At 42.4% G+C, this 26535-nt stretch overlaps 1 protein-coding gene across 1 annotated transcript; it reads right to left on the minus strand.

Annotated features, from left to right (window-relative positions):
• Positions 1 to 586: 586 nt before the first annotated feature.
• Positions 587 to 10069, minus strand: LOC147620897 (universal stress protein PHOS32-like). Its single transcript, XM_086825365.1, has 5 exons — positions 10046 to 10069; positions 1761 to 1893; positions 1477 to 1586; positions 1149 to 1278; positions 587 to 675 (listed from the first exon to the last, which is right to left on the minus strand). The coding sequence occupies exons 1-5, from the start codon at positions 10067 to 10069 to the stop codon at positions 587 to 589; spliced, it is 486 nt and encodes a 161-aa protein (XP_086681491.1).
• Positions 10070 to 26535: the final 16466 nt, after the last annotated feature.

Here is a 26535-nt window from a genome sequence, read left to right on the forward strand (position 1 = left end):
AGCATAGAACATGCTAGGTATCATCGAGCTTTCTTAATGGTGATATTTGATCAAAACCTTGTTCCAACAAAATTGATCAAAAGTCTTATTGAAACAATTTATTAAAATGCCAATAGAAAATTCAATATAAAAGTTCATACAAATACTTGATAAAGTGATAATATAACAAGGTAAAATACATTTTGATTGAAACAAGAATAGAACATGCCAGGTAAGTATCATCGAGCTTTCTTGTTTCAAATCAAAATACATTTTGATTGAAACAAGAATAGAACATGGTAGGTATCATCGAACTTTCCTCAATAAAAAACTTTTGCTCAAGCTACCCTCACCATGTATCATTAATAAGACTTGCTCAATTAACTGTTACTCAAGCCCTTACACACCTACTCCACTCTATTGTGAGGTTACATTAGTGGGTGGGATATCATATTATCATGGTTCAACCTTTCTCAATTACCTGCTACTCAAGCCATTACACCTACTCCACTCTATTGTGAGGTTACATTAGTGGGTGGGATTATCATGGTTCAACCTTGGTCTAACTATATATATGGGGCATCATATTATCATGGTTATCCTTGGTTTAACTGTACATGGTGTCGACAGGAAGCTTTACAACAATCACTAGACAAGAAGCATTATTCACAACGTAGTTGCTCACGCTGCCATGCCCTGTTTCATGCATAAGACATGTTAAGCCTTGAAAAATCATGTCAATGATTATAAGATGGGATTACCTAATAAAGTGACTTCAGTTTGTTTATTCATCTCATTAAGTGTGCGCGTGCATGTGTGTGTGTGTGTGTGTGTGTGTGTGTGTGTGTGTGTGTGTGTGTGTGTGAGAGAGAGAGAGAGAGAGAGAGAGAAGACCATATTAGAGAGTTTGGGAAAATCACAATTCCCATTTTGTAAGATCAAAAAATGGGGGACACGGTAAACCCTTTTAAGATTTTGTCAAAACCCCCTCATGTGACATATCATTGGAAAGCTCTTGAAGAGTAGGTTCTAAATCTATATTCTCCGACAACTTTGGAATTAGTATACTCAAGATATACTAAAAGTAGATTAAAAAAGTAAATTCCCAAAGTAACGGGATTTTCCCAAACTCCATAATCATTAGGTAGAGAGAGAGAGAGAAGGGGGGCTTGAATTTAACCTTTTTAATGTCCCAAGGCCTCTATTTCCCATCACAATACAATGTAGTGGCAAATCAACCATAGCATCACATATCTTCTCCCTTGCATCACCCCAATAGATCTTAAAGAGCACGAGGATCTGATGACACACATTAAACTCTAAAATTGAATTAATGTATGCTCAACAGAATAATCAAGATAGAAACACCAAACACCTAGAATGAGACAAAGTTCTTGATTTTATGGAGTTATGGGGTAAAGACTAATACCAAAATGTACATGGGGGCAATAGGGAGATCAAGGGATCAAAAACAAAAAGCATAATAAGATATCTAACCTTTCTTTGAAGGGCCTCACGTTGCAAGAACGAGAAGAGTTCAACATCTGGTGCGACCCCATAATGTCTTGAGGTGCTTGGAGATGCAAATTCCTCTAGAGGGACCAAGTCTTGAGGGCAAGAACCATAGAAAAGTTGGAAAAGAAAAAAGCAAGAGAGAGACGGAGTCGTTTAATGTCGACTTAGAGGGTTATACACCCAGTCGATGGAGAGACTTGAACCCAAGTGGGTTCATGTCATCCGAGAGAGAGAGAGAGGGGGGGAGGGGAGGCGAGGGGTCTTACGAGATCCGGTATCTTCTGGTAGATTCCCCTCGTCGAGCTCTTTGTTGACATTTATGAAGATGAGGCGGTCGCCCTCCTTCACCAGGTTCTTCAAAGCCCACTCCATGGCATTCTTGCTGCCGCCAGAGAAGTTCTCCTTGCTCTGCTAAAAAACTGTCAAATTCTTCGAGAAGACTTGAAGAGTTGACGAGAACACGGCCACCACCACCATCAGAGCAAAATTAGAAAGCGCAAAACACTAGAAGGAACAAAATTAGAAAGGTGCCATGGGACGCTGATGTACTATTACACAGAGCATAAGCTCACATTTAGAAGGTTGACATCGGAATGATGGACTCCTTGGACGGAGCTTAGGTTAAGGAGACACCATCCCCACCGACTTATCACAATGAAGGTTACCCATTAGGCAGAGGGGCTTGTGGCAAGATTGGGAAATGGGTCTCAAGGAGAATAGGGCTCGGGCTCCAAGGGTATTGGGGGACTCGGTGTTGGGAGGAATGTATGAAGTTGATGGGGTTGCTAATTTGGTTTTTAGAATTATTAGATATTGTTGTCTTTGGGAGATATGGAACTCCATGAATAGTATAATATTTCAGAACAAGGCAAGTCAGGGGGTAGATGTGATGGAGTTAATGCATATATTTGTATATAAATGTTGGTCTATATATTATGGTAATAAAATGAAGGATGGTGTTGTATTGCAACTGATCCAGGCCCTACTTAGATGATCTGATCTCTGGCTGAGGAGATCCTTGTACATACTAGGTTTTCCTAACAAATTTTGTATGTGGCAAGGCTGTACAGGTATGGATTTGAAGGCAAAACTTCCCAAGTTTGGGCCAAAGACCAAGAGGTGGTATTTGAAGGAGAAGCAGCCAGTTTACACATTTGTTGCCTTCATTAAGAACCCCTTGGGGAGAAGACCAGTGGTGAAGATATGGACTAAAGGAGAGTATATGGAGAGGTAGTCCCCAAAAGGCTATACCTCTGAGGCTATAATTATTGCTTGTGTGCAACTAGGATCTGATATGCACCCTATTGAATAGTGAAATGATGGGAGATTAGAAAATTGTATATTTGGCCCTTGTATATAACTACTATTAAGTTATTAATATAACCTTTTTTTGTTCCCAAAAAAAAGGTTGAGCTTTGAGCACCCCAAACATTGTTTTTTTGGCATTAATTGTCTTCTATCAAAGGTTTGTGGGATTTTTTTAATTAAAAAAGCATGTTTTTATTTATGTCAATCTTGGCATGTTCGACAAATCACAAGTGGGCATCTCTCTCTCTCTCTCTCTCTCTCTCTCTCTCTCTCTCTCTCTCTCTCTCTCTCTCTCTCTCTCTCTCTCTCTCTCTCTTACGAGCATTCAGACAGAGACACCTCGGGGGGGATCCTCCATTGTCGCCTACGGATCGCGGGCTCTCGAGGGACCAGATTATCCACTTGATCCAGGGAGGAAAGGTAGGGCACGACTTCTTCTACTATTATGGTGCACCTGACGAGGGGGCCCAGCCCTCATGAGTTCTTATATGGCATGACATGCTTCTCATGATGTACACTTATAGCATGCTGCATAGCTTTTTTATTTTCATTTCAGTTTCAGTTCTAGTTTCACACATTTCAATTTCATTATGCTTTCCAATGAGGCTCCTGAGCGCATCGACTTATGTATTCATGTATGTTCGACATGTGTCTCATGGACCCGTTATGGTCCTTTGAAGACAATAATAAAATTTCATTTCATCTCTCTCTCTCTCTCTCTCTCTCTCTCTCTCTCTCTCTCTCTCTCTCTCTCTCTCTCTCTCTCTCTCTCTCTCTCCTTTGCAGTAGAGAAGGCATCTACCATCTTCTCTCCCTTTTCGCAGTGGACAAGGCATCGACCATCTTCTCTATCTGTTTACAATAGACAAGGCATCGACCATCTTCTCTATCTATTTACAATAGACAAGGCATCGACCATCTTCTCTATATGTTTGTAAATAGACAAGGCATCGGGGATCTTCTCTCTTGGTTCGTTTTCCAAAGGAGCAGAGAAGGCAAGGGGGGAGCTGAATAACACCTTTTTCTATCTCTACAAGAATCAAGTAGGGTCTTTGTGGAGATTAGGAGTCTGCTTAAGCGTAGGAGTGAGCTAGGGGGCACATGTTGCATGCAAAAGCCTTGTTGTACTTGATCCAACCCTAAGTCTATTAATTAGGAACATGCAATAAATAGATAGAGAGAGAAGACAGAGATGAATTGTATTTTTAGTATACTAGCCTTGTTGTACTTGATCAATCCCTAAGAATGTTGATTAGGAACATGCAATGAATAGACAGAGAGAGAAGAGAGGGATGAATTGTATTTTTAGTATATCACTATGATATAAAAAAAGTCTTTGTGTACCAATGTTGTGGCCTTTGGATAACTATGCCATAACTCTAGTGCACCAAGTTGTTGTTGTCACACAACCTATAAACCACTGGCAACATATCACCGACCTTTTGTGGTGTAGCGATGGGTTTCCCTTGTGAGATCTTCCCAAGACTGTGCCCTTGTTGTTTGCTGCCCTAGCCCCCTCAATTTCTATTTACATAAGGTCTGTCTCTCGCTCTAGGAAATGGATCTTGGAGTCAGTCTCAAGAGCATGTACCTACGCAATTGGACATCATCCCATGTCTCCAATTGGACACAATTGGCTTGGGTAATGAGGAGTGCATGATGTCGGTACATCAGTTTTCGCATTCTATAAAGCCATGAACCAGGTCATGTGACCTAGGAGGTTGTGGATCATGGAGCTAAAAGCTGCTTTGGGAAGTCTAGAAGGTGGCCCTGAGAGTTGAGGATTACTTAAGAGAAACATTCGGCTGAAGTGCCATGCCATTGGCATAAGTGCAGACCTGTCATACTAGCGTGTCACCCATATCTACACTACTTGAGCTCTATATCTCAACACTCCTCCTCAAGCTTAACTCCATACATTGCACTCCAAGTAAGCTCCTAAACCTACAGAGATTTTTTCTACCCAATGCCTTTGTGAAGATATACATAACCTAATCCTCTTTGCATCAATACATTGAATCCACATCATCTGTTGAACCTTCTCCATCACAAACTAATAATGCACCTTAATGTGCTTCATCCCAACATGATACACGAGGATACTTACCATGCTGCTCATATCATCACAATAAAATGACATGATCCCTATCCATGGGCTCACCTATATCTACAAGTAGGTTTTTTGCAACCAAGCTACCTCACATGTTGCCGTAATAATGCCCCTACACTCGACAAAGAAAACGTTAGTTGCTTCTTGGTTCTCTAGAGCTAACAGCAACAACAGTGCTTCTAAAAGCAATCATAAAGCCGCTAGAGTCAATCTCCTATCTGAGACACTACCGACCCAATCTGTATCTTTATATCCATGTACATGTACATATATTCCAGCCTCATAGAAAAATCCATAGTATGGTGTGGACTTTATATACCTGAGAATTCTCCTAGTAGTAGCCGCATACAAGTTTGGCTTCTTGTTAACCCATTTTGGGGCTAACATGACTTGCCACTATAAGTCTATATCAGATAACAAAGACGGAGACATCAAAAGCAAGTATGATCAATCTATGATACAAAAGTGTCCTAATCTATAACTTGAACAGGTGCCCAAAGATGGTCAGATGGAATATTTATGTTAATTCTTGCTCCAAGAGTATGTGGCAACAAGCTAGAATGGATTCCCTATGAAGAACTTCACACATGTAATATGAGATTAAGCATTGCACAAGCAATATGCCACTTATGAGCCTTGGACGCTCAGCCGACCATAGTTTAAGTGTGTGTGAACACTTATGGCCTTGTATATACTTTCTCTCATGATACAACATACTCGCCCATTATGCAATTGAGTCTTGCTCTTGTGCTAATCCTCTCTCCAATCTTCTTCTCTGATGCATGCTAGTGTGTGTGTGTGTGTGTGTGTGTGTGATTGGTGTGAGGTGAGAGGTGAGAGGAGGGACGAGAACCCGTAGTCCAATGCAACAGTTTGATACTGCACGTGTGGGAGATGGTGATGGAAACTGCTACTATTCACCAAAATGAGCATTCTTCCTTGCACGAGAGAGAGAGAGAGAGAGAGAGAGGAGAAGAGAAAGGAGACAATGCAAGGATTCGTTCAAGGGCTAGCAGTTAGCCAACCCTAATGAGGGTTAACACCTCGATGGGAAGTCACTAGGGGCTCACTCCTCCACCACCACTTGTGTCACTCAAGCTAGGTGAGGAGCAATGAGAGAAGGAGCTATGGAGAGCTCAACTCAATGCCTTCACATGTGTAAGATTGAAGGTGAGAGAGAGAGCAAGAAGAAGAAGAAGAAGAAGAAGAAGAAGAGGTAAGCAAAGATAACATCACCTACATGCGCGCACACACACACAAAATCAGGCAAGCAAGCATGCATGCACACAAGCATACCACCATAGCCATGAGAGAGAGAGAGGGAAACTCAATTGTGATTATGGGATTGTCCCTTTTCATATCTCATAATTCACCTATATACATGAGCTCTCTTTTTACAATGGTTGACCACCCAATGAACAATTGGGGGCCCAAAACCGGTTCTTCTAGCCTATGTACACCTAGGCTTAGGCTCATGGCCGGCATTACACAAGTCGTAAGCTTGGTCATCCCATATATCTTTTACATGAAGTTCTTACTAGCGCGATTTACATAAAAATAAGTTACATGAAGTGTAACCACTCTTGAAAGTAATGTTAACTAGTGTGGTTAACATAACCCCCTCCCTAATTCACGTCCAGCCTCAGATCTAGCAAGAAGAATTAGCAATAGTAGAGGGAGTAGGTGCCAACAAAATCATACCGCGACTTTGGGTACAGGGGGGGTTGATGAAAGGCCTTGTAGCTTGCCCAGAATACCGTCTCCTTCATGTCTTGGAATGTTTGGAGACACCATGCAAACATCCATTGGATGCGCTCGTAGTAGCCGAAGAGCAACTTCAGGGTGGGGCCTTTGTGGGAGTCAAACGCAAGTCCTTGAGCTCCTTCATGGTAATGGTGCCATTGTGAAAATGCCTCTAGAAGGGTGATAATGAGGTTGAAGAAGCGTATGGTGGCCCCACAATTGCAGGATCCAACACCTCATCATAGTAGCCAATAAAATCATGCATTTCTGTGCATGGGCTCTGGGATGTAGAAGGGTTGAACCAAGGGAAGTTGAATTGGAGCTTGGGGTTCTCATTGCTCATAGTGCGGAACAACAAGTCCCAAGCCCAGTGACATTGAATGGGGAGATAAGCTAGATGAATGCAAAGGTTTTGGGGGGCCTTGCAGTACTCCATCCAAATGTATGGCTTGAGGAGGAATGGTCATCTCCAAGCCGTCTTCTTGCCCATGAGTTTGAATATGAGGGGCCGAGCATCGAATTGGGGCCTGATGTAACATCTGCATTGTCGGGGGTGGATGTTGGTGCTTCTAGGTGTCATGTTTTGTGTTAAGGTAGGGCCAAATGACATGGATGTCCATGTGGTCTGTTAGCTTGGTGATGAAAAGATGCAGGGGAGAAGAGAGCTTGATCTCTTGCAACAAGCACACACACACTCACACACCTAGAAGAGAACACTCTAGGTGAGAGGCTGAAAATTCTTCTTCTTCTTCATACAACAAAAGAGGTCTACAAAGAAGATAAAGTGACTAACATACATAATAGAGTATATACAAGTGGTCCATAATGTGAACACGGTAAGCGGAATGGGTAGATGTGGACTAGTCGGTGTAATCCAGCTGTAGAATCTCTGGCAAAGATATGTCGGTGCTAGCTATCAAACCCACCTGTGATATAAATGTTGAACGGTCATGCAGGTGCCTCGTGAGTGTCAACTCATGTTGAGCTTGACATCTCAACACTCCCCCTTAAGCTCAAATCCAGCTCATGAACTCCAAGCATATCTCAAAATTTGCGGAGCTTCTCAGCTCCCAAGGCCTTTGTGAAGATGTCAGCAACCTGATCTAGTGTACTGACGTAGGCCAAGTCGATGTCACCTGCCAAGACTCTCTCCCTGATGAAGTGATAATGCACCTCAATGTGTTTTGTCCATGCATGAAAAACTGGGTTCCTGGACAACTGTATACTGCTAAGATTGTCACAATATATGATGACAATCTTTCTCTCCACATGCAACCCCAAATCAGCAAGTAGCTTGTGTAACCAACCTACCTCACATGCTCCCACCACAGCTTACCCAATCTGCATCGTGTACCCATATAGCTCCAATGATATACCTGCTGCATCTGTGTACCCATATAGCTCCAATGATATACCTGCTGCATAAAACAATGCATAATCAATAGTGGCCCAGATAGCTAACTACAGAGCCCGAATCAATTGAACCAGCTCTACCCCATTCAACTTGTTATAACCAAGCATATAGGCCAGCACATACATATACAGTTATGTATCAACCCACTCACATCAATTCGTGTGTCACAAGCTTTCTCAAAAACAATACAGTTTTTGGAATTCCAGATCTCCCACAAATAGCAGAATCTGACAATATTAAAATCAAATCAACATGTCCACCATTGGTTACCCATCTCCCAATTAACCAGTCCCCCCATTGTCCTTGTACCCTTAAGTTACTATGGATCCATTTCCCAATTTGGACCAGGCACCCCTAATGGCAGGGTAGCCCCAAAATGCATGTTTCTCCTCTTCCAAAGCAATCTTACATCTAGGGCAGCATCCATTGGTAAAATTCCTCGGTACCAATTTAGAACCAATAGAGGTAGAGCTCCCATGCATACTCTCCATAGAAAAGCCTGGGATTTAGTAGGTATATCAATCTCCCATATTGCCTTCCATTTCCTTCTCCAACAGCTGGAGCTCCGGCTCACTCTCCAGATTCTATTACAATAAATGACATTATCCTCACTCATTCTCAATGCATTGTACAAAACTTTGGTTGTACCTCTGTCCGTCTTAGATCCATTAAACCAAGCCCACTCCCTTACCCAGCAAGATTCATCCACTACTGTGGATGTCCAACCTTTCTGCACCTCATTCAACACGTATTTGACAAGTTGTGCTTCCCTATGAGACAAGGCAAGATCCATCTCTCGTTGCTCAAGCTCCTTCCACCCAATTGATGCCCCATCCCAGCAGTCTCTGAAAATCTCCTGTGTCTTTTATTATTCAAAGTTTTGGTTATTCTAGGGTCTTGTAGAGCTAAAGGAGTGTTAAGCTTGTGAGTCCACCATACCCCTAGACACAGCAAAGAGTTCCCTGAAACACACCCACACCCATCCCAAACCGTTAATTCCAACACCTCCTTCCATTTGGTGCAAATCATCTTGCAAAATGGGGACCCTGTGATTTTGAGAGGAGCATGAGAGAACAGTTTGTCTTTCCAACCTAGACCTTGCCAGACTCCATCAAATAGATAGTTGAATAGTCCACTAGTGTTTTTAGCATCCTTGTCCATTGTCTTTTCTTGTGGCCCTAGCCTCGACCCATTTTTTGTAATAGTCTGTGGCCACTATGATGTACCAGGCTTGGGTGTGTCGGGTAGTCAGGGACTAATGGGTCCTACAAAATCAATTCCCCATTTCTCAAACGATTGTAAGGACATGAGAGGGTACAAGGGCATTATGTCCTTATTGTGTGGAATCGCTATCCATTGGCATTCATCGCATCATTTGACGTATTTAGCGATGTCTCCAAACAAGGTTGGCCACCAGAGGCCTGGTAGTAGGATCTTTCGAGCAGTGGTATGCGAAGTGGCCACCACCTGAGACTCCAGAGTGGGCTTGCTCCAAAATAGAGACGTACTCATGCTCACAGACACAGCGTCTCATGATTTCATCCTTTCTTTGCTTATAGAGTTTCCCTACAATCAAATGATAGGGGGTAGCTTTTTTGATGAGAGGCGCCTTGCTCAGTCCTTGTTGATTAGCACTTCAGTGATTAGGCCACTAGCAAGGAAGTGTGCAACTTCCTCTCCCCATTTAGGAATCAAACATAGCTAGAATAGGGGGCATTTGGCATGTCATCATCATTAACACTCACCAGCAGCAGCTCTCCATTTTTTTGGGGATGCACGACATATGGTTGGCCAATATATGCTGGGAGCCTTTATATACCGTGACTATAAAGTCAAGTTCTAGCAGAGTTAAAAGCCATCTAGTGATTCTACTAGTGGTACCAAGTTTTTTTACCAAATAAAGAAGAGCTTGACACTACAAAGAAGACAAATTTGGTCGCCAAAAGGTAGTGGAGAAACTTTTTAACGGTATAGACCATGGCAAATCCTTCTCTTTCCATGGCAGTATAGTTTTGTTTTTCTTCATTTAATTACAACTAGCAAAGCTAATAGGGAAATCCCTATTGTGTTCTCTGGGTTAAGCCAGCACACAACCGAGATTGCTATGAAGATAGAGGCATTTATGTGAACGTAGAGTATAATCTCCCAAATAGGGGATCTTAAAATGGGAGCGCTTGCCAATGCCTTTTTTAGGGTATCTATGCTTGTTGGCATTCCTTTGCCCATTCAAAAATCACTATAGGAGTCTATAAAGGGGATGGGCCATGTCAGCATACATAAAGATGAAACGTCGTGATAATAACCGACATCTCATGAATCGATGGACTCCTTTCAAGGTTGTAGGGGGTGGCAACTCAAGAATTAGTCACACCTTGCTAATATCTATGGAGATACCATGTTTTGAGATAATATGTCCCAAGATTACTCCATGTCAGACCCAGAATTAGTGTTTCAGAGGGTTAAGAGAGATCATGTGAATCCAGCATCTCTCTAGTACTTTCCTCAAACACCACGAATGTGTTTTCCATGTAGAGTCGACACAAATGTCATCCATGAAGACTTTGAGAAATTTTTTTAGATATTCCTTATAGGCTGTGCACATTAGGCATTGGAAGGTACCTCGGGCATTGGTCAGTCCAAATGGCATGACTCGATATGTATACGTGCCCCACTCAGTGGCAAAAGCCATTTTATGTTGATCTTTTGGGTTAATCAACACTAGATTATAACCAGGAAATCCATCAAGGAAGTTGTAGGCTTCCCTTCTTGTTGCGACTCGCTCGAGCACATGCTCTGTGAAGGGTAATGGATAGGGGTCTTGTATTGTGGCGACATTGACCTTTTGTGAAGGGTAATGGATAGGGGTCTTGTATTGTGGCGACATTGACCTTTTTGAGGTCAACACACACTCTCACTTTACCATTCTTTTTGGGCACTACCACTATGGGTGGAACCCATTCCGTGTGCTCTATCCACTATGGGTGGAACCCATTCCGTGTGCTCTATCTTGTAGATGAATGTAGCATATGAGTCTATCGATTTCTTCCCGGACCATCTTGGAGTATTTGGGGTTCATAGGGTATGCTCTCTGCTTTATTGGTCTTTCTCCCTCGACCATGGGGGATGGTGTGTTTGACCCTTGTTTGACCACTTCGGGAGGTACACCCTTCATATCTGTATACTTCTAGGCGAAGCAATCCTAGAATTCTATGAGGAGAGAGATAAGGTCTTTCTCTTCTTCTACAAAGAGGCATTCCTCTATACATATGGGTTTCAGATCTTCCCCTAAGCTTTCCAGGTTAATTTCCTTGACCTTGGTTAAGATGTTCCTGGCTTCCCATCGTGGGTTCTTTGGGCCTTCTCATATTGTACAAAACGGTCTCCTACCTTGTAGGCCTTAAAGTGTTTGGGAATTTGTTTAGTCTCCTCATCTTTAGCACTTTCTTCCTCCATTAGCTTTTTGGCTTATTCTTTCTCAGCTAGCGCTAGTTTTTTGTTTTGTGCTTTGCACACAGAGCAGCAAAGCTTTTGGGGTTCAGGCTGGGAATCGGTGGATTCTTCCTCCTTTGTGATCGCGGTGTTAACCGGAATGGGAACTCGTCAAGCTCCTTTTGCCAAACTTGGAAGAAGTAGGAATGCGTGTTACTGACTTACATATATCAACCAATTTTCTTCTGATTCTATCGAGAAGATGTATGCCTCCTTTCCTATGAAGCCGTTGGATTTATGAGTTATGTGGGGTGTTTTTCCCATAACGGTATTTCCTCTCTAATGCTCACAAGTCCATGGTTTGTAGTATTAGGCATACACACGATACTAAGCATGTAGAGAGATATGATCTCCTACCCATCGAGAAATCTGGTACCTATGCATTTTGGAAGTACATCCATGGTAGCAAGGATGTGAATCATCCAGTTCTCAGAGTCTTCCAGCTGTGGGAGAGGTGCAAATTCCATGTTATCCCGTTCATCATCCAACATTTTATGGCATGTTTGGCGTAGGTGGACTATCGTGGACCTGGTTGTCATCACTCAATCCTTTGCTAAGGGTCCCCCACTCATAGGATGGATCTTCTAAGTGCGTAAGCTGACCTTTAGCATTCGGTCTTTCTTTCAAATGTAAATATGATCCATATCCCAATCATGGATCATTTTGGTTTCTCTCATAAAGGAATGTCCTAAGATGCAATCATAAGAAATAGACTGCTAGCCAAAGTTCATCACCCACAAAGGTGTGTCAAAAATTGGTTCCGAGAATCTTAATCCTTAAATCCCTCAGAAGACCTATGGACTTTGCGGTGGCTCCATCAGCAAGTTTCACAATTAACGTGGTGTCATCCTCCATAGGAGGTTTTCTCCATTTTTCCCAGCATTATTTGGTTACAATGCTTACTCCGGTCTCACCATTGACACAAATCCAATTTTAAGAAAATAGAGTGAAAATCAACTTGCAAGAAATTTGATTATTCAAGCCAAATAACACATCAAAAGACCTCAAATTCAACATATTCAATATTTGAGTGAGTAACAAATAATACTTAGCTCAAAATCATGACTCCAACATTGCCCCCTTATGGGAATATATTTTAAGCCCTCTTTAAAATATTATTCTACCCTTTTAGATTATTTGGGGATGCTTGGATTATCTTGCCTCAAGCTAAATCATGTTAATATCATGGGTGATGCCATTATAAATATTAATATGTTTGGTGTATATTGACATATGGTTGGGGCCTCCAATGTTTGTTACAGTTTGGTTAATATGGAAGGGTGATTCCTGGGTTACTTACACATGGCAAACATTTGTGTGGTTATTATGGTTTGTATACTTATGAAATATTTGTTTACTAATTTATTGTTGGTTATTTTATAGGTGAATAGGATTCCAAGGATTGAGGAGAATTCACACAATATTATTACTTGGCACACTTTTTGCAAATAAGCTTTATATATACATGTGCTAGCTTGTGCACGTTTTGATTTATTTTGGAAAACCTTGGTTTATCAAGCTTAGACTTGACCTTTAATATTTGTAAAGTGTGATATGCTTTAACCCTAGCCTCAATTTATGAACACTCTTGTAGGCTTTGAAGTCTTGTCTTGTATTCGTCCATTCTTCTCACTATTTCTTTATTACCTGTAACTTTTTCCTTCAATTTGTTCAATCTGGTAAAATCTTGAGCCACCAAATCTTCCAATTCAGCATTTTTCTCTTCCAATTGTTGATTCACCAGCTTCATTCTTGAACTGCTCCTGCTCTGTGTTATGGTGAAAGGCTATGGCTTGCTCTTGAATTAAAACATATTGCATTCTTAGCTAGGTTAATGCTAGATCTTCTCATGGACCATATTGGTCACCTTTACCTTTCCCTCCAGATTGTTCTTTAGTTGTCTCTCCAACTGACTATCTACTGAGTATGTCCAGCTTACTCGGAAGGTCCAGCTCCTTCTCTCCTTCAACTCCTCCAGTTCCTCCTAGATCCACCTACTCCAGATTCATCATCTTACTATTGTTGTCGGAGGACATCCAAACGACATGTCACTTGAACAAACTTCTTGAATTCCTGGATGTACCCGCATAGAGACTATCCACATAAGCTCCCGAATGCAAGCTTCATATGTGTCGACTTTGCTCGCGGTCGTACACCTCTACATCATCTGGTGCATCCAAAGCACTAACTCTACTTTGCAATACCTATAGAATTGCTCTATCCTGCCTTGCTTGAGCTTCATGCTGCTCCATGGTAAACATGTGCTGGGTTAACAGATGTTCACTTTGTAGCTCAGCATCTATGCATTTCTTTTAGAGGGTCCTGGTCTCCTACTACATCTTCACTTCTTCTTGTTTGATTTGAGAGATCTCCCTGGCCCTGCAAATCAATAATGCTTATAAAATGTGTTTTGTCTCCCCTTCCAGCAGTTGTACTCTTTGTTTGATTTCTCTAAGTGTCTGTAGTTCTTTCTTTGTTTTTTGGAGCTCCTCTTTGAGGTTATCTACTCCCTGCTAAAGTGAGATAGCTTTATATATACATAGGGAGAGGTATCTACAGGCAGCTTGAAGCTTTTCCGGATTGATATCATCGATTGTATTCAAAAAAGTGATTTGTGCAAAGCCTCCTTGTTCACCAGATGGATTCAAAAGACGGCCTCCACCTGTATGCTACTGCTCCTCCCTGTGTTTCTTCTGGAGTGTTACTTCCTTGCACCTGATTCTTCTTGATGCACTTGTCCTTGTGCATAAAACCAGATGCGCCTCTTGCAGAGCTAACTATGGACTTGTGCTGCTCTACCCAGCTTCTTGGGGTGCATGAATTTGATGAACATACCAATTTTGTTCTTTGAATTAGGCCCAATGTTTTTCAACTCTACCTTTAGCTACTAGTACAATATTCTAGCCCATGCAATAGGCTTTCCTATAGAGGTATATAAATACAAACCCATGGCCTTCTTTGACATGTAAGTTACCTGGTGAGTTAAAATGATCATCTCGACAAAGAATCTGAAGTATAGTCTATTGTGGGTGTCTTGATGGTTGCTCAGCTTATATTCTTTAGCCGCACCTTTGGAGCCGAAATAGAAATCCATGTCCTCCTCTATTGCAATTGGTACATCTACAGTGCCTTCTAAAGGAACATTAAAAACTTGAGAGACATGCTATGAAAGAAAAGTTTCACTCCAGTTTTGATAACTGCATTCTTATGCACCTCTAGTAGCTATTTAAGAACTTCAGGGCCAAGTTATATCTCATTATAGGGCATTGATGCAAAGTGCAATAAACCCACTTTCTCCAACCATCCCCTGTTCTTGTTCACATTGATGTCCATGGTTGCCGTGCCTCAAATTCCACGAGGCTACTATGGAATGTGGATAATACAGCAGGCTATGCAGGCGATAAAAGCTATGAAGGCGAAGAATTGAAGAGAGCAAAAAAGATGGTAGCCAAGAAAATGCAAACTCTGATAAAAGATTATAGGCGAAAGATGGATAATGATAAATAGCAAGAACGGTAAAACATGGTAATTATAATATAAACAGAAAAAAGATTTACCCCCCATGATTTCACGATAATGAAAATAATTAAAATGCACTCTATTCGAAAGAAGAGGGCAATGATGTGAATAAATAATGAGTAAAGAAAGGCCGCCCCATTTTGTGGTAATAATTACCCAATTTGGTAATACACAAACCAATGCATGAATGCAACGTGGACTACGACACGTGGGAGATGCATGTGTGGCAGAAACTGTTACCATATTATAGTAGTGATGTGTGTGAACACACTTAGGACCGCCGGGGCACTTTTTCCCTCACTAGGAGGTTTTTTCCCCCGTGCATTGTATATACGCCCATTATCTTCTAGGGCTTGTTATCTTTCATTTTGGCACTCATAATACACTACTGTGTTGTGCTCAAGCTTCCTCATCTTCTTGAAGTTGTGTGTGCATTCCTGCAACCCTAATTCCAACAATTGGTATCAGAGCAGGCTTCCTCCTCCCGGGCAGCATCACCGGCACCTGCACTTCATCTCCTCCGATTGCAACGAGGTTTCACGAGCGTCTGCAGGTTAGTATATGCCGTGGGAGGGCCCGAAGGGCTCGGTCGTTTCAGAATTTTGATCTGAAGTCATTTCGCCCTCCGTTTTTGCATTCCAAGTACTGCGCAGGCAAAATCGTCCTACTGTGCAGATTTTCTGTCAAGATTAAAATCTGCAGGACAGGTGCCCATTCGTCTGTTTTGGGCTGTGCTATATAGCACAGGTCGATTTTATACAGGTTTACCTCTTGCAGACAGCATTTACATCTAGTAGTACAGTCATTGGCCATGGCTGACAACAATGATGTATTCCGCATGTTGGCTGCTGAGGATAAGTTGGATGGCACCAACTATCCATTGTGGGCATATATGATGCGACATGTATTGGTAGCAAAGGGGTTATGGAATATTGTGCAGGGTATTGATGCACGTCCTATTGTGGCTGGGAATGCTGCAAACACATCAGAAACAGGTACTGTTGATGATGGTGCAGGCACAAGTGCTGTAGCAGCTGTTCGGGAACCACCACTTTCAGCAGAGCAGATTCGTTGGGATGGTAGAGATGCGCAGGCTCATGCCTTGATTGCGCTGTCTGTCAAACGTACCATTATACCACATATTCGCTCCTGCAGGACTTCTAAGGATGCTTGGGATGTACTTGCCACATTGTATCAGGCAAGAAATGAGGCTCGTGTTGCTTATCTCCGAAAACAGTTGGAGAATGAGCATATGAACGAAGGTGATTCTATGGATAGCTTTTTGACAAAGATCAAGGATTTCAAAGAGCAGCTCATTTCTGCAGATGAAATCCTGTCAGACAGTTCACTTGTGCAGACTGTTTTGAATGGTCTACCAGATTCTTATCAGGGTTTTGCTTCCACTCTTCGCTTGATGATGAAAGGCAATCCCAATGCCTTATCATTTGAGGAGTTAGTTTCTGTTTTGCTGCAAGAAGACCAGTCAAGGCAAAACAGGAATAGTATGCGTGTCGCAGATCAAGCTTTCGGTGCTAGTCAGAGAAGCGGGAAAGGTAAAGCTGGCTTTTCTTCTAGTAAGCAGAAATCTGCAAATGCTGCGCAACCAAAGAAGGAAGACAAAGATGAGAAGAAGGGTGACAAACAGAAGACATTTTGCAAGTACTGTAAGGGAAATGATCATGTCATCAAAGCGTGTCCTAAGCTGGCTGCGAAAGAGGCTAAGAAGAAAGAGGCTGGTATGGCTGTTGCAGATGCCTCTCCTTCTAACAATGAATCTGCTAATGTTGTGCTAGATACAGAATGGGCATTCAATGCGCAGTGCAGTTATGACCCATCTTTGCATGACACATGTATGTCTGCAGTAGATTCAGATGTATGGTACTTTGACAGTGGTGCCACTAAGCATATCACCTCGCAGCGCAGTTTATTCACTTTCCTTGAGTCTGCTCCCACAGGGAATACTGTCACTTGTGCCAATAACTCCTCTTATCCCGTTAAAGGAGTTGGACAGATTGTGCTGAATGTTGCAAATGGCAACACCTTTACACTTTTTGATGCATTGTATGTGCCAGGGATCAAAAAGAATCTGCTGTCAGTCTCCGCATTTGCCAAAACAGGTTTGGTTGTAAAATTTGTGGATGACAGATGTACTGTTCATGATCTCTCTTGTGGTGACATCATTGTAGCATCTGGTTCACTATGTCGAGGGCTGTATAAGCTCAATATGGATGGCAAATGTGTAGAGGATTCAGCATGTGCTATTATGGATACGCAGGCTATTTCAAATGCAAAACTGTGGCATGCACGTTTTGGTCATCTGAATTTTGCAAGTTTGCTGCGCCTGCAGAAATCTGAAATGGTGTCTTCTTTGCCTAAGCTTGAGGCACCTGTCAAGCATGTTTGTGAGGGCTGCATATTGGGTAAAATGCAGCGTGCTTCCTTTCCCAAAGATGGATCAGTGAGAGCTGAACGCAGATTGCAGCTTGTTCACAGTGATGTTTGTGGTCCCATGCAAACTCCATCATTTGGAAACTACCTTTACTTCGTGACTTTCATTGATGATTTTACCAGGCATGCATGGGTATATCCTTTGAAGGCAAAGTCCGAAGTGTTTTTGTGCTTCAAACAGTTTTTGGTTATGGCTGAAAATGTGTCAGAAAGTAAGATGGGCACCCTCCGTTCAGATCGAGGGGGGGAGTATATGTCTTCAGAATTTAATGCATTTCTGGCTGAGCGTGGGATAAAACACCAATGTACAGTGCCGTATACACCACAGCAAAATGGTGTGGCTGAGAGAAAAAACAGGTCTCTCATGGAAATGGCAAGATGTATGGTTAAGAGTCAAAGTCTACCACATGGTTTTTGGCTTGAGGCTGTCATGTGTGCCACTTATGTACTAAACAGGTGTCCCACCAAAGCATTACAGGTTGTCACTCCATATGAGGCTTGGCATGGCCGCAAGCCATCTGTTGGCCATTTACGTGTTTTTGGTTGCCTGGCATATGCATTAGTGCCTGTGCAACATCGCAGAAAATTGGATGACAAAGCTGTCAAATGTATTTTTGTTGGATATAGTGCTGAGAGCAAAGGCTATCGTTTGTATCATCCACAGACAAAGCGCATTTTGGTTAGCCGTGATGTTGTATTTGTGGAAGATGCAGTTCAGCCCTTGGTTTCATGTACTAAGGAGACAGATATCAGCTCACGTGATGTCTATGATACATTGTTGCCTCTTTTCAGTGGTGCACAGTCAAGTGCAATACCTCATGAGGCAGTTTTTCAGCCTATGCAGGTTTTAAATGATGGCACAGATCAGCCTATATCTGATGCAGATGTGCATGATGCACTTGAGGATGAGAGACAAGAGATTGAGGGCTCTAGGAATATGCCTAGATGGCTGGTGCAGACTTTGCGTGACAGCAAGTTGGATGCCCCTTTGTCTAGTCGCACTCGTTCTGGCTCTCATGGTGCCTCTTATGCGTCAGATTGTTATGCATTGGCTGTTTCTAGTATGTGCGATGAAAGTGAGCCTGTTTCATTTGATGAGGCACAAAGTTCAGAAAATTGGATGGCTGCTATGCAAGCAGAATACGATGCTATTATGAAGAATGGTACATGGTCTTTATGTGTCTTGCCCCTTGGCAAGAAGGCCATTGGCACTAAGTGGGTATACAAATTGAAGCGTAAGCCTGATGGCACAGTGGATCGCCATAAGGCTAGGCTTGTTGCAAAAGGTTATGCTCAAGAGAAGGGCATTGATTTTGATGAGACTTTTGCTCCCACATGTCGTATGACCACTGTTCGTAGCATCTGTGCATTAGCAGCTCATAATGGTTGGAATGTACATCAGCTGGACATAAAGACTGCGTTCTTAAATGGAGATTTGCATGAGGAGGTGTATGTATCGCAGCCTCGTGGTTTTGTTCAAAGAGGGCAGGAAAACAAAGTGTGCAGGTTAAAAAAGGCTTTATATGGTTTAAAGCAAGCTCCACGAGCTTGGTATGAAAAAATACATGCATATTTGACTGCACATGGGTTTCAGAATAGTCCAACAGAAAGCACTTCGTATGTTAAACGTGTGGATGGTGTACATCTAATCATTGCTCTCTATGTCGATGACATGCTGCTCACAGGACCAAATAAGAGTCATATTGCTGATTTTAAGGCTGATTTGAATGCCTCTTTTGAGATGTCAGATTTGGGGCATTTGCATCATTATTTGGGGATACAATTTAAGCAGTGTGATGGAGGTATTGCTTTGTGTCAGACAAAGTATATTGAAACATTGTTGCGGAGATTTGGCCTTGAAGACTGCAAGCCTATTGCTACTCCAATGGAGACAGGTTTGAAGTTGAGTCTTCATGATGCTGGAGATCACTTTGATGTCACACTCTATCAGACAGCTGTTGGTTGCCTCATTTATGTATGCATTACGAGGCCAGACATTCAGTTTGCAGTCTCACAGGTGAGCAGATTTATGCATAGCCCAGGCATTAAGCATTGGCAGGCAGTGAAGCGTATCTTTCGCTATTTGAGTGGTACTCGGCATCTTGGGTTGTTTTATCCCAAGGGGGGATCATTGCCGCCAGATTTACATGCTTTTTCAGATTCTGACTGGGCTGGTTGTTATGACACACGCGTGTCCACGAGTGGTTTTTGCTTCATGCTTGGAAGCTCATGCATATCATGGTTGAGCAAGAAGCAGCCTACTGTGGCCACTTCTAGTTGTGAAGCTGAGTACAGGGCAGCTTTCACAGCTACGGTTGAGTGTGTGTGGCTCAGACGCCTTATGGCTGATTTGGGTGTTGGGCAGCCATCTGCCACCACCATCTTCACTGACAGTCAGAGCGCATTGGCAGTTGCGCGGAACCCAGTGTTCCATGCTCGTACGAAGCACATTGAGGTGCACTACCATTATGTCAGGGAGAGACTCTCTGCAGGAGAGATCAGTTTGGCTTATGTGTCAACACAGGATAACCTTGCAGACCTTTTCACAAAGGCTCTGCCTCGTGAGAAGTTCGAAGCTTTTCGCAAAGCTTTGGGCTTACTCCCTTTTGTGGATTCGTCCACATAGCTAGACACTTCCCTATACATGAGTGCTAGCTCTTGTTCACCGCATCACTCCAGGGGGGATTTGTTACCATATTATAGTAGTGATGTGTGTGAACACACTTAGGACCGCCGGGGCACTTTTTCCCTCACTAGGAGGTTTTTTCCCCCGTGCATTGTATATACGCCCATTATCTTCTAGGGCTTGTTATCTTTCATTTTGGCACTCATAATACACTACTGTGTTGTGCTCAAGCTTCCTCATCTTCTTGAAGTTGTGTGTGCATTCCTGCAACCCTAATTCCAACAGAAACAGTGTACACTAAAACAGATGTTGGTTTAGGTAACCGTACAAAATAAGGCTTTAACCAAAAATACCGGCTTCATAAGTTTCACACCATCCAGGTGTCACTAACTCAAAAGTGTCGGTGCCGAATCTGGAAAGAATTCGATACGGGCCCTTCCACCACAACTTTAATTTACCTAGATGTGGACCCATCCCGGAATTAAACAATAAAACCGGATCATTAACATCAAAAAATTAGAATGTTGTATTACGATCAATCCATAGCTTCCTCCGGCACTTGATAACATTAGATGTCCAGACACTTTGCAATCACTTTTCTTTTAAGGTTCCCCCCTTCGAAAATAGGGGAAACACTTAAGATAGTCTACTAAGTCTTAGCTTGGAGAAAATTTCCTACTCGTCTCGACACATTGACCATGTAGAGATTCAAGGATACGATTCATAGGTAAGACCTAGTCCTATCCCGTAGGGGGAGCGTGGTCTTCTAAAAAGAAATCACACATAGGGTAATTGATCATAATTTGGAAAACCACTAATCTTGATTCCTAGAGACAACGCTTTTTTTCTCATCCATGTAAGGCACAGCCCCACTAGCCTAGTCTCCTAGAATAGAGTTGCTCGAGAACCTATTTATTTAGCATAGGCTTTCACTTAATCTGTTGGAAAGCTACCTGACTAATTGGGTCCACCCGTCCGTAGGATGGTGCCGTCAGGGCATTCCCTCCTCCCACTTTCCACCCTACTCATGCGTCAATTTATTTTCTAATTAATCCTACCACACTGTTTGACATAAATAAACATGTTCCTTAATTAAGGCCCTTTCACAAGGTTAAAATAGCCTCTTTCTATAGTACAATAATGCCAAAGACAAGATTTATAAAAAAAAGTTTATACAAGAATCAATTCCATACAAGCCAAACCGGGTCACTTATTCTCTTCCTTTATATTCTCAATGATCTAGAATTCGACCTTCCAGCCTTTACATGCTGGGAAAAACCCTACGGGACCATACACCTCATCGTCGGCCACTCGGCGAGATGACTCAAGCCGGCTTGTCGCCCCCTCAAGCTCCATCGCTCGATCCTCCCGTCCCTCAAAGGGATGTCCACACTAGGGTGGGCTAACTCACCGCACTAGCTTGGGCCCTCAGAACTAGGCAGCATCACAATTACTCGCCTCAATCAGCGAACCTCATTCTCCCAATGGTATGAGGGATACCATGGGTGGACTCTGGGCCTTACTAACACCTCCGTCGTCCGGCTACACAAGCACAAGAACGGGGCACCGTCAAGGCAGGGAGAAGTTGTACCTATACCTTAATTTAACCAAGATAACAATCCATTTACTCAACTAAACCATAGGACTAGAATCCATGTTACTTTCTTAAGAAAACAATCCTTTTCACAAATATTTTAGCATTTCAGCTTGACATTTGCGATAAGACATTCTTTATTAAGGCATATGATGTTGTTTAAAAGAATACAAACTTTAACTAGTAAATCAATCAAATAGATCGCTATTAATAATTAATAGAGAAGCCGGAGCCATACGTCAACCCCTAAGAATGATATATAATTGAAAAATAATATATATATATACCTTATATGTTTATCATTGTCTTTGCTCGTTAATAAGAGTTTCAGAACTTGATATATGAGAATAGAGAGTCTTCTAATACCCTCTTATGATTGAAATCATTCGATCATCCCCAAGCTTTATCTCCTCTTACTCGTACTCTGACTTTTCTCTCTTTCAAAGGTCTATGGCAAAGTGGCCTTCTCTTGCAGGGCTATGGCATACTATTCGTTCTTTAAAAGAAAAGCTATGGAGTAGTAGTCTCTTCCTCATAAAGGTCATAGCAATCTAGCTTTCTTTTCCAAGAGATTAGATAAGAATGAAGGGATATATGCATCTCAAGGTCTAGAATCACCTTGTGGCTACTAGCTGCATTCTTACAGTTTCTCTGTGTAGAGACCTTGACAAAACTAGCGATGGCGGCTTAAATGGTCTGACAAAATCTAGACCCCATTTTAGAAAAGGTTCCATTGGAAGTACTAGATTATGGAGCATCTGGTCTAATATACTTAGCTGACCTAATTGTCCACCTGGCAAACATCACATTCTCAAGCAAATTTCCATGCATCTTTAATCAATGGCCACCATAATCTAGCTTGAAATATTTTTTGGCCGGTTACTTCTCCAGAGAAAAATGGATGCCACTTAAACCTTGGTGTGCTTCCATCTCAATACTATACTTGTTGCTCGTGTACTTAGACACACTGGCGGATAATTTGATCAATGCCCATTTTATATAATTGAACTGCAATTACCAAAAAAGTTTTATTGTGGAGAGTTAACCGCTTCCAAAGATCTCTGCTCATATGGTAGCTGGGAAGGACTCAAGCCAACCTGTCACCCCCTCAAGCTCTGTCGCTCGATCCTCCCATCCCTCAGAGGGATGTCTATGCGCTAGGGTGGGCTTATTCACTGCACTAGCCTTGGCCCTCATGTCTACGCACTAGGGTGGGCTTATTCACCGCACTAGCCGAGGCCCTCAGAACTAGACAACATCACAATCACTCGCCTCAATCGGGAAACCTCATTCTCCCAATGGTATGAGGGATACGATGGGCCGATTCTTCCGAGCCTTGCTAACGATGTCGCTCGGCTACACAAGCACAGAAACGGAGTTAGCATCGAAGCCAGGAGAAAATACTTGTACTCTTTTTCTTAAAAATAGCAATTTCAATATTAACCATTGATTACAAAATACAACATCATTTCAAATAATAGCTTCATAGAATTTCTAACATTTTTTAATGGAAAAATTCACATCTTCTTTCTTGATTATTAATATTAAAGAATAATTTAAAACTCCTTTTAAATGATAACCAAGCTAACCTGGCCACCGTTCCCTTGTGGAGCTTACAATGGGAGGGTTGGAGCCGCAAATAGGAGCATTTTCTCTAGTCTCATCGTCGTTGCGTGCGTCTCTTGAGGTGACATTTTGGCATTTATGGGATGGGGCCATCTTGATCACTGCTTTGTAGTGCTGGATTCTACGATCATAGTGCTTCAGTCAAATCTCAATTTTGAGATCATTTGCTCACTCTATGAGCAAAAAACTGCAACGTGTGAACCTCATCTAAGATCAAAAACCTCTTATTAAAGTCTATGCAAATGGGGGGGGGATTGTGAGATGTCCTAAAGGGCAAAAATATTTTGCGTCGTCAAGAGGGTGAGGGCTGTAAGTCTCTTCACAACACCGGGGAGGAGGGGGGGTGGGGATGGGGAGTTAAGGACACCCTCTCCTCTCACAAGGGTGGGGTGACTGAAAATGGGCTTATCTGAGAGATGGCTGATTAGGAGGTGCTGAGAGGAAGGCGATGAGGGTTGTGAGGCACAGCTACATGTACAAAAAGTATAGTATACAGGCACAGAGTGGCAGTACGGCCTCGTGCAAGGTGCAGCCTAGGGGTGTGCTCTACGCAAATGAGCTACTGGCCATGGAAAACACAAGGGTTTATATAGGTGCAGGGTACGGTTGTGGGTATCAAGCAAAGTACGAGTGAAGGGATGGTGTACTATCAAAGTGCACCGGTCACTGGTCTGCATGAGCCTGGGGAAAGGTACGGTGGTGGTCCGTAGATAAAGTTGTGGTATGCATGTATCCTTTCGGCCCAGAGGCCACATGGGCTGTACGTGTGGACCATACAATGGGTGGTTGACCTTTCTTCCTTACGCAGCCATTGTACGAGCACCCTAGTGACTATGTACGGTTCTTTTTAGGGAGAGATCCCCAAATTTGGGGTGTTGGCCTCGATTTGCATGCCAAAGCACCCCTGGGCGAAAATGTTTTTCTAGAGAAAATGTCTGGGATGTTCCCCTGGTCGTTGGGGTGTAGACCACCCGTCAATCGGATGCCCGATCGTGCATTTATTAAGGTTTAAAGGTCATCATTTTTTAAACTAAAAATAACTAGAATTCGCGTATAAGCTTGATCCGGTGTCTGTTTTTGGATGATGTCCTATATTAGGATAAAATCACACGCAAATTTCAAATTTAGACTCAAAATTTGAAGATTCTAAGTGGAAATGGCTTGTTTAATAAAATCACTAATTTTTACACCATAAAAACTCATAAATACATCTATTACAAGGATAATTTTTTTATTAATGAAGATGGGCATGTTACAAAGAGTTTGAACTTCCTCTGGTACAACCATATCATCTAGGGACAGAGCTCTCCACCATAGAAGTCTGGACTAGAATGGGAAACAATCTTATCTACATCCACTTCAAAAAATGATACTAAATCTGAATTCTATTTAAGGATTTCATCCTCTTCATTCGCATCAACTCCTTCTAGCTAGTTCAATCCTTCACAGATTCTTGTAACATATCATGAGATGCCACTTGTACATGAACTTTCTTCTTCCAGTTTTGAATTGTAATCTGACTTCACTCTTTCGCTAATCTACCATTTGGATAAGAAATGGAGCCAATTCTAATTCTTTCTTCAGGATGCCTAGTTCTTGGAGGGTTTTATTCGTAATGATATTTTCTCCAGATCCGCCATCAAAAATCACTCCATTGATGGTCTTACCGTTATATCTGAACTACTGTGACTTCCAGAACTACTTCGTCCCAATCCACGGTTGGCTAGACTTTGAAACCAGACTGATCCTCTTTATCTTCCAAAGCATGGAACACTTCAGTTGAACCTTAACTAGGCCATCTTCTCCCAAAAGCTTCAGGATTAGTTGTGTCTGGTAATTGGGTACCAGCGTCAGCATTGATCTAGCATCATATCCTGCTTCATATTTTTTAAATCCTCCCAAAGATCATTCTCAAAAGCAACTATCTTTCCACTTCTAGATTGTTTCTTCTTTCCAAACTTCCAGATAGTATCTCGGTGCTTGGACTGGCTTATCAACTCCAGGGTCTGCTCCCCCATCTAATTGAAGCTTTCTGCTTCCTTGGACTTGTATTCATGCCTCTTCGTGGTGGGTAAGGTATCCTCAAACTGGACGGTTTTCTCGCATCCAACTGCACTTTTCAAACTTCCTCATTCAATTGGACTTCTTTCACACATCTAGTATGTACTGGCACTTTCTGGACCCCTTCATCCATTATCAGTTCCTCATGGAGGCCGGATTCTTCCCGGGCCATCCACGCAAATTCTTACTTTGACCTTGGTCAGGCTCTCCAGAAGAAAGAATGGTAGTCGTACTTTGCTTTTTGTGCTTCTTCGTTTGTTGGTAAAAAGACGTACCTCTGGAATCTATGCAGCACTAGACCTATTGATCATTCCAAAACGCCCCTTGTGCAGCTTGCACCAACTTGGCTACTTGGTCTCGGACACACTTTTAGTCCACCCAATCCGCGGGTTTATCCTTTGCCCGTGGCAAAACATTCTTTTCCTTCATTACTGACTCTTGTGACCGTGTCACCCCAGTACAGCCATTGGTGGTGGACTGTCTTCCACCAACAAGCTCAATCTACACCATATTAATTGCTAGAGCCTAAGAAGTAGACCCCTCCACCTAATGTTGTTGTAACTCCCCTTAATGGTGCTTCCAAATGGGACATTCAGACTTATGGTGGCCTAGGGCTTTATAATAATAATAGTTAAAATTGCCTCTGTGTACTCCACCAGATCTTTCATGCCCGTAAGAATGATACGACGGTGCATTAGCTTTACCACGTTGACAAGCACCACTTTCTAGATAGAAAAAATGGGTTGTCATTGTGGACCTATGGCCCTTGGTGAGATGATAAGCATGACTATTGTAACAATAGGCTTCTGTATTGTGTGTGGTATACAATATGAAGTCAGCTTATGGTATTGCTTAGTATGACCTTCATTGGAGCACTTGATACACCAAACTCTAGGATGAAATCTGAATCTAGTCCCACCCGCACTTCCTTCGATAAGCTTTGCCAATATTGCCAACAGTCGTTCATCATCGACTTCCTTATTCGGCTTTTGGCTCCACTGCTTTCAGTTTCAGATGCTTGAAATCTTCATCCGAATCCAAATCTGAGTCCGCATCTGAAGTTTCCTCTACTTCGTGGTCATTATCCAAAGAATCTGATTTGG

Source organism: Cibotium barometz, chromosome 31 (genome assembly GCF_041138505.1).
Source record: "Cibotium barometz isolate CiBa-2024 chromosome 31, ASM4113850v1, whole genome shotgun sequence".
NCBI lineage: Eukaryota > Viridiplantae > Streptophyta > Polypodiopsida > Cyatheales > Cibotiaceae > Cibotium > Cibotium barometz.

Coding starts and splice junctions, on each gene's coding strand:
- LOC147620897 (XM_086825365.1), bottom strand. CDS start 10,069: ATGGAAAGAGAAGGATTTGCCATG. Junction 1,587..1,760: donor ACCAGAAGATACCGGATCTC/GTAAGACCCCTC, acceptor CTTGCCCTCAAG/ACTTGGTCCCTCTAGAGGAA. Junction 676..1,148: donor ATTAAAAAGGTTAAATTCAA/GCCCCCCTTCTC, acceptor TGCATGAAACAG/GGCATGGCAGCGTGAGCAAC.